The 17,054-nt window shown below is 38.7% G+C and overlaps 1 protein-coding gene across 1 annotated transcript in view; it reads right to left on the bottom strand.

The window, feature by feature from the left end:
* The window catches only part of NKAIN2 (sodium/potassium transporting ATPase interacting 2), a 968,735-nt gene that overhangs the window by 21,071 nt on the left and 930,610 nt on the right, over positions 1–17,054 (bottom strand). The window contains exon 5 of the mRNA XM_040965392.1: positions 3,866–3,926. Within this exon, the coding sequence (XP_040821326.1) occupies positions 3,866–3,926 (61 nt within the window). The remainder of the gene's footprint in view (positions 1–3,865; positions 3,927–17,054) is intronic.

Here is a 17,054-nt window from a genome sequence, read left to right as displayed (position 1 = left end):
AGAGAGAGAGAGAGGGAAAGAGAGAGAGAGAATATCTCTCAACTGTTGATTTACTTTTCAAATAACCATAACTAGCAAAGCTGGGCCAGGCTGAAGTCGAGGGCCATGAATTCCATCCATGTCTGCTTTATGAGAGTCTGGAACTCAAGACTTGAACTGGGTCTGTATTAGCAAAAAACTGGAGTCAGAATCAAAGAGCTGGAGCCAGGAATTAAACCCAAGGGTGCAGGTATCACAAGCAGTGGTTTAATATCTATGCCAAACATCTGTCTTTCCCAAAGAGAGAATTAAAAAATATCATTAAGGGTGGAGGAAGTCATAGGATACAATCTAAGAGAAAGTGATGCACAGAGAAGGCTGCAGACACAGCAATAAGGTGCCATCTGCACATCAAGGAAAGATGCCTCTTGATCAACCAAGTCTGCTTACATCTAGATCTTGGACATCCAGCCTGCAGGACTGGGAGAAAGTAAAAGTTACCACTGTGTAGTACGCTATTAAGGCAACTTCACTGAGTAATAATCAGAGAAGGGATTGGATTATGCTTCCATTCAGCATCTCTGCTCAGAGGGGTAATTCTTCCCTCTGGTAGGCACAGCAGATGGCAGTGGTGCTCTGTGGGTTTGCACTGCTGTGCCTGCCAGGCTATAGCACTGGCTGAGATAACTAAAGGATCAGACATGCAAAACTACAAGGTCTAAATGTTTTCACTGGAAAAAAAAAAACAATTTGTATTATAGTGTCTGCTATGATCTGAATTTTGTGTTCCTCAAAAATTCATGTGTAGGAATTTGATCACCAAGGTGATTGTGTGTGAATGTGATGACAAAGGCCTAAAGGACTGGCCTTTAGGCGGTCACATGTCAGGAAGCAGGACCTGTGTGGATGGAATTAGCGTCCTCATCACAGAGGACCCAGACAGCTGCGTTGGCCCCACTAGCCTGCAAACACACAGCTACAAGATGCCATCTATAATCCAGGAAAGTAGCTCTTACTACAAACTACCTAATTTAGAACTTTCTATCCTTTAAAACTGTGAGAAATAAATATCTGATGTTCATGATCAACCAGTTTGTGTTATTTTGTTAATAGCAGCATATTTAGTCTAAATATGAATCAAACCGGGCTCTGGAAAAGCAAATGAAGGCATTGGATGTGCATGCTGCTTAACTTCTGGTTTCAGTGATGACATTGCTACTACATGGAATCCAAGCTTGGATTTTGGTCATGGAGCTTGACCACTTTCCCAAGCTCCCTGTAGGTTTCTGCTTCTTTTCTCTGGAGTTCCCTGGGGTTGGATGCGCTGTGAGGCTTGATACCGAATAGAGAGCCTCACTGGTTAGTATCACATTCCAGAATGGTTTTTTTTCCAATTACCATATTCATGTTCCTATCTTCAAAGTTCATTATCAGTACCAGTTACACAACTACAACTAGCCTCCGTACCTCGTTAGGCTCCTAGGAATGGAACTGAACTAGCTTGGCCAGCAGGTAGTCATCACACGCTCCTCCCGCCACACTGTGTTTCCTGAGTGTCTACAGGAATTCTGTGTTCTTCCATAGAAGCTGGGCATTAACAAAACTGTGGAATGCTTTCTGGATCCTCTTATCTGTGCATGCCTCACTGTATCTCATCATGGTAATACGGTGAAAGAAAAGAAAAGCTGTGGATTAGAGATAATTGTACACGCTTCTTCATTGTACTACTTTCAGAGATGTTAATAGATATATGTGTATTCTAAATTTTTAGCTTTGACTGTAGACTTTTTTTTTTTTAGCAGTGTATCTTGTGGAGCTGACACTTCTGGGATTCTCTTTGGAAGGGGTCGTCTGTCCTAGAGATAAACGGATTATTTGTTTTGGAGACTTGATGCATTAATGAATATTGTCTGAAGATAAAAGTGCAATGGCATCATGAAATGAAACCAAATGCTATCACCTAGGGAAAGCTCAACTTATACAGGAAAATTTACCTTCCATCAATTTATAGTCTGACACAGAGATGACAAATGGTAATACATGACCTGTGGTGCTCATATTCTTAAACTCCACTTTTATTTTATCCTCAATAATATTGGATTAAATGTTGAAGTGTAAGACACACGTGTTTGCTAGATGTCTTCTCTGACATTAGGTACCTCAAGCTAAAACTCTTCAAGCTGAACTAATTCTATTTCCCCCAACTGCATTTTCATCCAGTCTCACAAATCTGCTACCTTTTCCTTACTTTCATCCTACAGTCCATATGGCAGATCTTGGTATATCAAATAGTCTTTGTCCTGTTTCCAGTACTGGTCCAGATTCTTATTATCTTTGATCACAATCAGTTTCATCATGTCCTAGCTGGTCACTCCCTAATCTTTTACCCTCACAAGTCTTTCCTAGAGACATCATTGTGTGTTTTCTAAAGCTCACTCCTGATTATGTTTCTCTATATTTACAAACTACCAGCCCAGTGATTTGTCCCTGTGCCATACTAAATGAAACCTAAACTCTTTAGTCTGCCATTGCCCATTTTTATAGTATCTATTCCATGCTTGCTTCTCTAGTCTTCTTTGGGTGCCCACTTATAGTACATTCAGTAACCTTGATTTGGCCACTCTACAGATTTTATTGTATGGGTTAAATATCCATTCCTGGAACGTTGGGACTAGGACCACATAAGATGTCAGATTTTAGAATATTTGCATATACATAATTAGATACACTGGGGATTTGACTCAGGTATAAACATGAAATTTACTTATGTCAGGTAATTTTATTAAATATTTTTAGGACAATTGTGTTTGGACAGTAATTTTTCACATTGAGTCAGGTGTAGAATTTTACACTTGTGATGTCATGTCAATATACTTAGGAACATTTTGGGATTTAGGTTTTCAAGAAGGGGAAGCTCCACTCATCTGAAACACCTAATGGAAAGTTCACATACAAAGTTCAAAAAAGGCAAAAAAATTGTGTTATTATTCATCTTTATATACCAAAAACCTGACATCACACTTGATGCACTGATTTTTTTTTACAAATGCTTATTTAGCAAAAATGTCGCCATTTGCTTTTTTTAAAAGCAGCATAAGTTACCTACTTTATATTCCTGATGTTTACATCATAGATGTGTGAGATTGAAAATATATCTTGAATCGTTTATAATGCCTCTTTTTGTTAATATGGTTAGAAATGAATCAGAAACACAATTCTTCAGATTTTTAAAATTTCAAATCATTGTATAAAAGAGTAATGGGTCTCATTATCACCCTTCTCCCTACCCCATCTTTCCAAAATCCAATCTTAATATGTTTAGAAAACAAGAAAAAAGACTCCTCTCTGATTCATTCAAGGGCAAATATGCATGCAAATCCAGAAAGTGCAGAGGTTCTTTCCCCAATCCTATTTCAGATCTTCAGGAACAAATAAGGAGTGAAAACTTTTGTCAGCCATGTTTGTAGGAGCAGTGGACTATGGGACCATCTTGAAGCTGTTGAGAGGGGCTGCTGTCCAAATGCAAGGCCTGAGTGTTGAAGCTTTGTGCATAAAACTTATAAAAATATTCATGCTAACCATGTTTAGAAAAAACTCCATCTTTCATCTTTCATATTCTTCACTAGAATTTTTAAAAGTGAAATATCTTTTAACCTATTTTTCATTGAAATAAAAAAAACATGTTTTCAAAGTGAATGAGTCTTCCATTTGTTTCAGTATGTTGAACTCATTTATGGAAAACACTTTAGCCCAGTGGCCACCAAAGGCTTGTTATACATTCTAATGATGTGACGAGTAACATTGTCTAATGGGTAGGAAGGTTAGAATAGGTGGTAAAGAAGAATCTCTGAACTTGAAAGAAGCAGAAGAGAGCTTTAATACTTACAGCTGTCCTCTTCTTCAGTTATACATTTCACAACATAACAGGCGTAGATGAACCCTGCCAGCTGAAACAAAATAGAAATACTTTAAATATCAGGCAAAGGCAACAGAACCAGACATCACTGCAACAGTGACATCAAAGACAGGCAGTTTATGACCAAAATCAGGGCTTCAAAATGAGCCATCAGTCTGGATCTTGACTCCACTGTGGATTCTTGATTCAAGCCATGCTAATCTGCTTTACTAATAAGTACATTGCTCTGTATTTCTCTGATTGCTGATCATGTGTAAGCTTTGTTCATTGTCAGGCAATCTGAAACAAATTATGTGAGGTACGGAAAGAGACAAAAATTACAGCCACTCATGAAAGATTTTAATATTTGCAATTGTGTCAATCAATTGCTAGCTTGCATTTCATTAGGTCAGAGCCAATGATTCTAAAATTGGACTCAATCATCAGAAAAATGCTTTGAGTGAGAATAACAAAGGAGATTCCTTGGTATATTATATGGAGTCTCTCAGTTAAAAAAAAAATCAAAACTCTTATTTATAGACCTGTTACCAGTCCCAGGGCTTCCTGGGTATAATTAAAACAACCTCTCACAGAAGATTGATAAGGTGGCTACCTATAAGTAGTATTGTCACAAAGCACTGGATTCAGTGTTTCTTTCTGAAACATACTATGAGAGATCCATCTGCCTGCTGAAATTTGTGCCTGTTAAAGAGCATAGCAAAATCACTGGATACCTGACTCTTCAGATGGAGTGCTTTTCTATTTCTTCACGTTAGCATAACATATAGTTAGTCAGAATTCTAATCTCCAGTTGAAAAGAGCAAGTATAATTTCCTAATAAACTGGCAGCATTTTTTCTTCAGGCAAAAACAACCCAGTTTAGGCAGAATTCTTAAAATTATGGATTCAGAACTGTGATGAAGAATACTGATGACATTTCAGACCAGCATTAATCTGGCTGAGGCCTGACCGTGTGAATGATCATATTTGGTGTGGGAAGGGAACATTAGGAAAGGCCGTCACACACAGCGAGAAAGGCATGATTAACCTAATGAAATTGTTCTTCATTAGGTGACAGATAGTGAACTTACCGTGGATTTGAGAGGTATGTTTTAAGTTAGAGACTACACTAACAGGTATTTAATGGGAGTGCAACTATTTGGAGATGGAAAGAAATGTTAGAAAATCACCAATTTGGATTTGAGGGAGAAATTCGGTCCTGGTAGATTTGAGCTCTCTTCCAAAGAGAGCTGGCAAGGGACAAGACAGTGGTCACCCTGGGACAGAATTGGAAGCAGCAGAGACCTCACCTGGGGAGGAACAGTTAAGGAAAATCATGTTTTTCAGTGGCTGTTGTTTTTGCATCCTTGATGGGGGCCTTTTACTCTCCTATCCACCAGTGTGATCCTGAAAGAGTAGAGATCACCGAGCTAGGTAGAATGCTGCTGCTGATTCATTAGCAGAATTAGGTTTTTTTAAGTAGTTTTTAGGAACCAACCTAGCATATTTCCTTGGGATATATATTATTTTTTTGGCAATAAAATAGTGATAGTAAGAGCTACTTCTTCAAATAATCAGTATCATTGTTTCTCATTCAATATTAAAATCTATTCATGAGAAAAGGAGAGAGAGACTGCCATCTCCTGGAACAATCCTCTAAAATGATGAAATGGGTGGGGTAGAGTGACCAGGACAGGAATGAGTTGCTGCCTGGAGTAGGGTTGTAATTCTGGCTTCCCATGGGGGTGACAGAAACTCAAATACTTGAACCATAACCTGTTGTTCCTTAAGACACACATGAACAGGAATCTGGAGTCAGGAGCAGAGATCGATATCAAATCTAGTCACAACATCCCAATTGATGTTGAAATCAGTATGCCAAATGCATGCCCTGGGATCATTGTTTACCTGGGCCTTAGTTTTAGAATATAGGGTTCTAGTTAAAATCAGGTTTATTTATTTCAAGAGAACAGATTGCATATTTCTTATACACAAGTTTAAACACATAATTCTTCCCACTGTCTCCATTCTTCCTTTCACTTTATTCTTTTCAAAAATTTTTGAATTTTAATTTAAAAGGCAGACTTTACAGAGAAAGAAGGAGAGACAGAGAGAAATGGTCTTCTCTCCATTATTCATTCCCTGAATGGCCACAATATCCAGATATGAGCTTATCTGAAGCTGGGAGCTGGGAGCTTCTTCCAGGTCTCTCACACACGTGCAAGGTCCAAAAGATTTGGACGATCCTCTACTGTTTTCCCAAACCATAAATGGAAAACTATATTGGAAATGAGGCAGCCATGACAAGAATGGGGGCAGTATGGGTTGCTGGCGCCACAGGCAAGAAGATTAGCTCAGCACATCACTGTTCAGGCCCCTAATTTTCCTTCTAATCTTTTCAATAACATATTTTCAAAAAACTTTATAATCACAGCCTTAATCCTCCACTAAGTAAAGAATTAAATAAGTAGAAAATAGAAAGACCATTATTTTGCAGGAGTATGTAAGTAAGAATCAAATCTCAAGATGTCAATTTCACCCAAACACATTTTTTTGGGGTACTCTATTCTAGCTAGCACAATGTGAGAAAACACATATTTGCCTTCTTGGTTCTGGCATATTTCATTGAGCTTAATCGTCTCCAAATATCCAACAACTGATGACCGGATAAAGAATTTTTATTGTAGCTACAAAAAGGAATACTAGTCAGCCATGAAAGAATTGAATCCTATTTTTATCAAGGACTTTTATTTGAATAAAAAAGAGATTTCCATAAGAATACAGTAATACTTCTTAATTTTTAAAAAATCTATCAGACCTACAAAAATGGTCTTTTCATTGAATTACCCAGTCTCATGGGTGCCTGATCACTGGTGCTTGGATTTGGTTGGGCTAAGAAAGCCATGAATCTGTGACATTTCACAAAAGATTGGAAGCTTTCCCAGTAATATTTGGAACTAGACAAAGATGTCAGCTATTGCCACTCCTATTCAACATAGTACTGTAAATCCTCACTAGAAGTAGTAGGCAGGAAAAGGAAATGAAAGGAAATCAAACTAGAAAAGAGGAAGTCAAACTGTCTCAGTTTTTATATGACATGATTCTATACAGAGGAGAACACAAAGACTTGATAAGGACACTGCTAAAACTTACAGGAGAGTTTGGTAAAGTGACAGGGTACAAACTAAAGGAACACAAATCAATGGTCCTAGTGTATACAAACAACTCCAGGGATGAAAAGAAGTAGTCAATATGGTACCTTTCAAAATAACAGAGAAGACACTTAAATACCTTGAAATAAATCTAACTAAAGATGTGAACTATCTTTATGAGGAAGATTATAAAACATTTAAAAAATGGAATAAATAAATACACCAGGTATATGGCAGATATTGTGGTCTAGCTCTGCCACACAGGTCCCCTTGACCTAACTTTCATGTGTGCCACTGGGTGGTGGTCAATGGCTGATAGTGGTCAATGACAGCGGTCTCTCACATGGGTGGGTACATTGGTCTGACCCAGAAAGGTCCTCTTGTTTCCCTCCTTCAAATTACCTGGTCACAGCCATCTCCCTAATCTGCAAGTGCAGCAGAATTGTCAGTGAAGTCCTCTAGAAGTCCTTACTTACCAGCCATATTTTCCTTCAGTGGCCTACCCTCCCACACAACCCCAGATACCCTTCCCTGAGCAATCCTAAAGCCCTCAAGCCTCCCAAGCCTGGCCTTCTGTTGGGGTAGCATGCTGGCCTGGAGCCCAACCTGCCTGTCTTGGATCTAGGCATGTGTACATGTCCCCCAGGCCTACTCTGCCAGCGTGGTGTGTCCACTGGTACCCTCACTGTGGTTTTTATTTGCTTTCCCCTAATAGGTAGAGAAACTGAGTATGTTTTTATATAAGTATTAGCCATTTGAAAAATGTCTCATGTTTATAGCAGCACAATTCACAGTAGCTAAAATATGGAACAATCCAGATGCTCATCAAGGGACAAATGAATAAACAAAATAGAAATGTACATATACACCATGGAATACCATTCAGTCACAAAAAGGAATAAAATCTGAACCATTTGCAAGAAAATGAACCCAACTGTAAATCATTATGCTTAGTGAAATAATCCAGTCTCCAAAAGACAAATATGTTTCCTCTGATCTTGTGCAACTAATACACAGAACATAATAAATGCTGTCTCAGTGAGATTAGCACACTTGGGATTAAATGTTGTATACAGCAGTTAATTATACTATTACACTACTGTGTAACAATGGGGTTTCCATTCTTGTTTTTTATACTTCCATTTTAGTTTAGCTTATTTTCTATTTCCTTTACTTGCCATTTCATTACATACATACATCCAGGCATACATATACATTTATATAACAGAAAGCTAAGCTTGTTACTGTGAAATGAATGCCTATGCTAGTGTAATAACTTGGGGAAAGCAATAAGAGGGAGAGATAAGAAAGGGGAAAGGAGAGTGAGGGGCCCTATGCTTATTATAAAAAATGTGAAAACTACTAATTTTATAAAAAATTCTAAAAAGATTAAAACTAAATAAATTTAAAAAGAAAAGAAAATCTTGCTAATGAGTATTGATGAACTCTGAGATCCAGGGTCAATGAGTTCAAATTTCTCATTAAAGTGTCACTGATTCTTCTTTATTAAGTATACTCTCCAAGAATGCAGCAAAGGCACTGCGTTCAGCTCACAAGTGATCTTTTAATTGTATTCAGCTGTGTCCTTTAATGATCAGGGGAGTTCTTTTTTATATAAATCTTGCTGCAATTCGTTACAAAAGCTTGCTGATTAAGAGGACTTTAGCTTTGAAATTGGTCACCTCTAAATACAAATGGAAATTTGTTTCCCTTAAATTAATTAAGATTCACAAATTCTGCTGTCTTCCAAACTTCCTATGCTGTATCCATTTGTAATTTAAACACCTTGATAGCAATTTATGAAATTTAACTGTAGGAAAAGTTACTTCTAAAATTCTGAGTGCTACCTATAATATACAGCTCTGCGATTTGCTATCTGGGTTGCAAAGATGAACTACACTGGAGTTTCTTAGTCTTGGCACTACCGACATGTTCAGTTTGGTAAGTATTTAGGATGTTCAAGCAGTAATATATTACAATTGGGACAATAAAAAAAAAACTCCAGGTATTACTTTACATTCTTTAATGTTATCTTGGTTTAGGGGTCCTGCTTCAGATACAGGCCCAGCCTTAAAGTTGTAATTTTATAGTAATACAAGGAATTCAGATGCAATTTGAAGTAGATTTAGATAACATTGTCAGGACAGAGGAAGAAAATTGCATGTCTACGAAGTGACAAAGAATTTACCAGTGTTTTGGTGTGTAAGTTCATCAGCCATTACATACATTTTAACAAATCGAGGCAAAAATGGGAATTGCTTATCCAGAGAGTACCAAGAAGAAAAGTAAGGAGTGCATTTAAGATAACAGGCAGTAATTGCATCTCATGAGAAAGTTGGGAACTTGTACTATAGCAAAGGAAATCAAAATTGTGAAGGCAGATTTTGGCCAGAATCACTGAACTTCAAGTGTGTATCAAGTTAAAAATCTGACTAGGCCATTTTGCTGTAGTATGTTTAAGGAGTTTACTTTGCAAAAATACATTTGTTTTTCACAGAATACAAAGCCTTCCCAATGAGATACTCAACTTCCTTTCTATCCTTATATATACATAAGCATACACAGAGCATATAAATATGCATATATATTTATGCTTATATAAATTGTATTTAAATACTTCCACTTCTTAGTAGAAATGCATTCTGTTGACTTTCTTTGGTTCATGGCACTCTGATCTCCATTACATCCTTTGCTTGTGGGATTACACATGTGTTTATTCACTTTTATTATTATTTTTAATTTTTTTTAAGGATTTATTTACTTTTATTGAAAAGTCAGCTATACAGGGAGGAAGAGAGACAGACAGGAAGATCTTCCGTCCACTGATTCACTCCCCAAGTGGCTATAACGACTGGAGTTGAGCTGATCCAAAGCTAGCAGCTTGGCGTCTCTTCTGGGTCTCCCACATGGGTGTTGGGTCCCAAGACCTTTGGCCATTCTGGACTGCTTTCCCAGGCTACAGATCAGGGAGCTGGATAGGAAGCGGGGCTGCTAGGACATGAACCAGTGCTGATATGGGATCCTGGCGTGTGCAAGGCGAGGACTTTAGCCACTAGGCTACTGCGCTGGACCCTGTTTTGTATTTTTGATGGAAGTTCTCTACATTAGAGCAAACATATGATATTTGTCCTTTTGGGATTGGCTCATTTCACTTAGCATAATGTTCTTCAGTTCGGCCCATTTGGATGCAAATGACAGAATTTCATTTTTAATAGCTGAGTATTATTCCTTACAGTAGATATATTGCCAGGAATTAAAGAAAAAGGAATTTATCTCTACTAAGGAATGAAAGTAGTCTCTTAGTGAAACTTGTAAATATATCTAGACAACAAAAAAATCTGAACTCTACTATTGCCTATGGTGTCATGACCCGTGTAAGGAGCACAAAGTTGCATCCATCTCTCTTTCATCTCTAATTCTAAGTGGCTCTTGATGCTCTTTGTTAAAATGGCTGAGCGGTTGTTTTGCTCATCTTCTTAGGGAATGGCTCTTATTTCAGTTTGTGCTTTGTTCTGTTTTGTTTCAAATTCAATTAGTTTTGCTGTGATTTTTACCTTTTCGCATTTCCTATTCATTAGTGTCTTTTTTTCATAGGTCCTTGTGATTCATTAATAGATCATTCATATGAGACATTTGATTATAAGCACCCGAGGTTGTAAATTTTCCTTTTAACATTATTTTTACTACATCTCATGGACACTGGTATTCTTGTTTTTATTATTCTTGCATTTCTTTGTTATCATTTTATGATACAGTACCATAGGCCCTGGGATTTCCTCTACCTCCGCCCTGAATCCTCTGCTCACACTGAGTTCTCCCATATCATCACAACAGCATAGTTCCTCAGGGCAGTCATAACTCCACCATTGCGGGCATGGGCAACACAGAGTGCAGCATCCATTGTCAACACACATCCAGCAGTTTCACTAGGAGTCTATCCTCGATCCAGAAATAGAGATGCACACTGCACCATATCCTCACATCCGGACATGTCAGTCTCCACCACACAGTCACTGTAAACTCCCCCAGGTGAAAAGCCACAAAACAAAATAACAACAGGAAGGCAAACAAATTTGCAATGCCATAGATGTTAAAAATATGCCACTAGATATGATAGTTTCCATACACAGTTGCTATGCATCCCTTAAATGAAAAGCCACAAAACAAAACCAACAACAGGAAAAAAAAAATAGAAACTTACAATGCCATGAGGTTAAATAACATGCTACTGAATGATTGATGTGTTGGTGAAAAAATGAAAAAGGAAATCAAGAATCTCCTTAAAGGAAATGATACTGCAGTATGTATGGGCCATGAGAATTTATGAGAAAAAAGGAGTTTTGAAGAAATGATTCTAAAAATAAAAACACCAAAATCCATGAGATACAGTTTCCACTGATCTTTGTTAGTGAGATATTCTCCTGTAGGTAACAAATAGATGGGTTTTGTGTTTTTAATTCAGTCTAATAATCTATAATGTTTGATTGATGAGTTTAAGCCATTTATATTCAGGGTTAATATAAATAGGTGGTAATTTGCTCCTGTCATTTAGTAATTGGTTGTTCATAGATTTAGTCTTCTGTTGTTATTTTACTTGGATGTTCTTCACATTTGCCTTTGGTTTTGGTGGTTGCTATTCCTCTTCTCTGTCAAGAGAGCATGATTAACATAAGCACCATTTTTAGGGCAGGTTTGGAGGAGGCATATTCTTTTAACTTCTCTTTATTGTGGAATAATATTTCATTTTCAAAGACAAAGGAAAGCTTTGCTAGGTAGGTTATTCTGGGCAGACTTTTTTTTTTTTTTGCTTTTAGCATCTGAAATATGTCACTCCATTCTCTTCTGGCCTGTAGAGTTTCCTGTGAGAGGTCAGTTGTGAATTTAATTGCCTATACTCTGTAAGCCAATTGATTTCTTTCAGGATCACATTTAAGGATCTTTCCCTTATGTTTAATTGAAGAGAGTTTGATTATCATGTGTGCTGGTGAAGATCACTTTTGGTCAACCCTGTTGGGAGTTATGTCACCCTCCTGGATATTGTTTCACAGTTCTTTCTCCAGTTTAGATATATTTTCTTTTATTATTTACTTAAATACATTTTTAAAATCCAGTTTCTCTTTCTGCACCTTCTGAAACTCCCATAACTTACATATTTGACCTTTTGATAGCACCTCTTAATTCTTGAACACTTGTATAGCTTGACCCAGCTCTGCTTCCAGCTCTTTGTTTTGCATCATGACAAGACGTATCTTCCAAATCTGAGGTCCAGACCTATTCAGGGTGGAACCTGTAGGATGCCATGTCATTGCAACTCACTGAGCCCCAAATGAGTTCAATCGCATCTTAGTGCATGTACTTCTTGTCCCATAGTCTTTGCCTCCCTGCACAAGATGGCTGCAGATTTGGCTCTACTGGGAATTTGGGGTTTGAAATCCCACCCCCACCCCCGCTCCTGCTGTCACCTGTTTTGGGTCTGCTGCTCTGTCTGTGCTCTTGGTAAATTAAACAAACCCACAGAATGGGCAGTTTTCTGTCTGGGTTCACCTCCTGAGCTCCCATGAGCTCCCTTTCCCACCTGATTGCTGGTGGAGTTCTGGCCACCAGTGCAGTTTAGATCACTTCTCACTGAGTGTTGCCAGTGTATCTGGTTACTGTAACACTGCACCATCATCTCCGCTGCTTTCCTGTTGTCCATCAGTCTGCAGGTGTCCTTCTACTGTTGGCCTGTCCTCTCCTACTTCCTGGAATGTGCCCTCTCTGCTTCACCTTGGCTAATGCTTCTCCATCTGTTTTTACATGTTTTTTTTTTTTTTAAACATTTATTTTTTTTTTTTTTATTGGAAAGGCGGATATACAGAGGGAAGGAGAGACAGAGAGGAAGATCTTCGGTCCGATGGTTCACTCCCCAAGTGAGCGCAACAGCCGATCTGATGCCAGGAGCCAGGAGCTCTTCCAGGTCTCCCATGCAGGTGCACGGTCCCAAGGTTTTGGGCTGTCCTCCACTGCTTTCCCAGGCCACAAGCAGGGAGCTGGATGGGAAGTAGGGCCGCCTGGATTAGAACCGGCAACCATACGGGATCCTGGCATGCAAGGTGAGGACCCTAACCACTATGCTATAGTGCCAGGCCCTTAAACATGTTTTCGCCCTATTCTGCCATCTTGCTTCTCGTTTGTTGTCATTTCTTCAAGTGCCACATGGATCATGCAGTAGCACCATTTTCTAGAAGAAGGCTTTTGATTTTCCTTTTCATTACTTCAGCGACACATTGGTCATTTTGTAGCATGTTGTTTAACTTCACGTTAAGAAATTTTGTGCTTTTCTCCCTGTTGTGCATTGTGCTTACTGACTCTGTATTTAAAGGGATCTATAATAGAAGTGTAGCAAAGACTGACATGTCTAGATGTGGAGACATAGTGCAGTATGCATCTCTGCATCCAGACCAAAGGTGGACTCCCAGTGAAACAGTTTAATATATCCTGACAGTAGGAGGCTTGCCTCTGTAACATTGTCCATGCCTACAATATCAGGAGACACTTTAATATTTGAATGATGGACTTTTGACTGCTAATGAAGGACTCCCATTGTGACACTACAGAGGAAATCAGTAGGAGGGGAGGGAAATTTGGGAGGAAGATAGGAAATTCCAGAGCCTATGGAACCGTATCATAAAATGAAAAATAAATGATACACACCTGTATGCTTTTTAAAAATGATAAACAATGAAATGAAACTAAAGTATAATGAACATAAATAAACAAATATATATGCAGTCACTTTTTGTAACACTCATTGCTAGTAGTTTTGATAGTTTTAATTACATTGCAGAGCTGTCTCTCTCTTCGTCTATTTCATCTCTCTGAAAGCAAAGAATGACAGTGCCCCACATCTTCTCCTTTCTTTCCCCTTCTCAGGCTGGCACTCTGAAGAACTGCAAGTTATTTTTTTCACCTAAATTTAAGTGTTGCTTCCCATGAGAACTGACAGTTCATTCCTAATGTAGGTTGTAGGTTAAGCTTTTCCTGTGATTGGCCTAGACAGATGGAAGGTATTTATAAGAGGGAAAAGGAGAGGTAGAAAGGACGTATTCTAGCAGTTCTCAGAACTGGAAGGATGTAGATCATGTTCAGAGAGGAGGAAATTATCCCAGGTGACAGAAGTGTCTGCCATGGGGTGGGGTAACTCATGTTATGACAGTAAATCTGAGTATCTACAATTAAAATCAGATGATATTATTTCATTCCTTATTTAAACAGGGTTAGAATTATAATTGGAAGATGTGTTTGGCCTTATGCCAGGGAAATGCACCATTATCCACTTGTGGAAATAACCAAGATATTGCAGGTGTTTTCGCCTTGGGGTTTCAAAACAGAGATGAGTCTAAGTTATTCATCTCTTCACTTTTGTGCTTTTGATATGATTTGCTCATTTCTAATTTACCTGATAGGAAATTACATATCATCTTGCTATCATTACTGAGTGAAAGGAAATGTTATTTTCTCCATATAAGTAAGTCAGATTACCACTCTTTTTTGTATTCATAAACAAAATTATGAACACATGTCCCAGAAATCCACTTAGAAGCCAATACACCAGAGGAAGTTGAAGGCTTTTAAAAATGGTTTTTAAAAAAGATTTTAAAAGATTCAATTGTGATCCAAAAATGTAACAATCTTAGTGTCTAAATTATTATATGTCGACATTTTGCTTCTGAGAAGTTGTAATGGTACCACCAAAGTACAATAAAATCTCTGGGCACTGTATGTAATGTCATAGATGGAACAGAATTTGACTCTCCAAAATCATGCAGATGTATTTCTTTCTTAAATGTCTATTTATTTTATGTTAAAGGCAGATTTACAGAAAGAAGGAAACACAAACCATACAAAGCTACACACAGAAAAAGAGAGAGACATCTTCCATCCACTGGTACACTCCCCAAATATCTAGACTGCTGGAGATAAGTCAATCAGGTGCTAGTAGCCTGCTGTTTCCACTAGGTCTCCCATGTAGGTGCAGAGGCCCTAGGATCTGAGCCATCCTCCACTGCTTTTCCAGGCCATAAGAAGGAGCTGGATTGAAAGTGCAGCAGCTGGAACATGAACTGGTCCCCACAAGGGATGCTGGTACTTCAGGCAGAGGATTAACGTGCAGAGTCACCTCACCAGTCGCAATGAGGTTAAAAACTTGATCTAATTATAACCTCTGAGGGGTGGGTTTGGTCTTTGGATCTTCGATGGATTGTGCTCAGAAGGTAGTTATCAGGGCAGTATTGGTGACTCAGCCTCTCTGTTTTCTGGTTCAGCGTGTGGTTGTTCCTCCACATCTGCTCCACCAAAGCCTCTTCTAACAGAGGCTAGCGTAAGGAGCCACCTGATCCTTGACTGTGAATCTCCTAACAAATCCTTTCCTTCCAAAGCAGTTCCTCTCAGGTATTCAGTTGAAGTGTTGAGATGACTAATGCAGAAAATTGGAACCCTCAAGTGGGGTCATCACCATTGACTTCACCTGAATATATGGAGAAGTCTTTAGAATTGAGTTACCACAAGTGGTTTGAGGAGTTTTGATGAACAGGTTAGAGAAAGATGGAACACTATAAACTGATTTATGTGTGTGTGATTCTGCTGAGGACTCAGTAGATCAGAATCCTTGTTAGGAGTGTGGGAACGATAAAGCATGCTGAGGAGTTTTTAGAAGGAAATGGATAATTGGACTAAAGGGCACCTAGTTTCCACAGTGGCAAAGAACTTGATTTTTATTGTGGCCTTGTTGTCCATGTCTTGAGATTTCTTTTTTTCTTTCTTTTTTTTTTTTGGAGGCTGAACTTAAGGATGATGGACTAGTTTGATGAAGGTTTAAGGTAGCACAATGTCTAGGTTATGAGCTGATTATTGTTGGCTTATGTTGGTAAGTTTTACAGAGAAAATCAGTACCAAAAGAAAGCAAAGCAGAAATACCTGGAATATTTGCAGCCAGGTCAGGTAAAGAAGAAAGAGAAAGCTTACTGGGAACTGAAAAGTGAGGCGGAAGGAAATAATGTGCTAATGAACAAGTCTGGTTGGAAGATCCTGATTGCAGGCTAGAAATGTGCCAGAGAGAGCCTTTCATCACAGTCCCGTTAGACGCCTCACAGAGCTAATTTATCTAGAAAAATTTTCTAGTGCAGAATCCTTTCAGAAAGGAGCCTTGGAGTGCCACAATCACTCAGGACAAGCTCTAGATTCCGGCTTGCCAGGTTCTGCCCTTGCTCTTGGCAGATGCTGACACTGCTCATATGATTGCAGTTTTGCAGAATGTAAAGAGTTATGTGATGATGGCTGCTTCCATGAAGATTTCAAAGGAAAACATGGAAGCCAGGCACAATTTTAGTGTAATGTTGGAGGCCCCGATGGAACATTATGTAGTGAACCTGTGAGATGTATAACTGCAGAAGATACCTTAGACAAGTACTGATGCCAGCAACATGAGAGATTTGCCATAGGAAACTGCAAATTGTGTGCCAGACCAGCATTATAAAGCCACTGACAATGATGTTCAGTCTCAGGGAACACCATGAGGCAAGGATAAGCAGAGCTCCAGAGCACGGAGGCCTCCATTTAGATTTCAAAAGATACTTTAGGCAATCTGGGACCCCAAGAAGATATTGGTGCCAAAGGTAGAGCTGCCACAATGAGACGCCACTAGGGCAATGTCAAGTGGAAATGTGGGGTCAGAACTGTAGCAGAGTCCCCATCACCAAATGATCAGTGGAGCTGCAGAACTGAGTCTTCCACCTGTGAGAAATGGATTGTAAGCAGCAATGCTTGTATGCCCAACATCACAGGAAACAGAGCCCCCAACACAATATGCTCAAGATGATACAGTTGAACTTTAGGATATAATGTTTGTTTTTGTTGTTATTGAGTCTTGCTCTGACTCTAAATTCAACTTCCTTTTGGAATTCAGATCTATACCCAATGCTTATTCTGCCATTATGTCTTGTAAGTAAATAACTTGCTTTGATTCTGCAAGAGTTCATAGCTAAGAGAGT

Source organism: Ochotona curzoniae, unplaced genomic scaffold, assembly GCF_017591425.1.
Source record: "Ochotona curzoniae isolate NIBS_2020 unplaced genomic scaffold, NIBS_Ocur_1.0 scaffold_3890, whole genome shotgun sequence".
NCBI classification, from domain to species: domain Eukaryota; kingdom Metazoa; phylum Chordata; class Mammalia; order Lagomorpha; family Ochotonidae; genus Ochotona; species Ochotona curzoniae.
The sequence above is the reverse complement of the archived record's forward strand: the minus strand, read 5'-3'. Positions and strand labels throughout refer to the sequence as shown.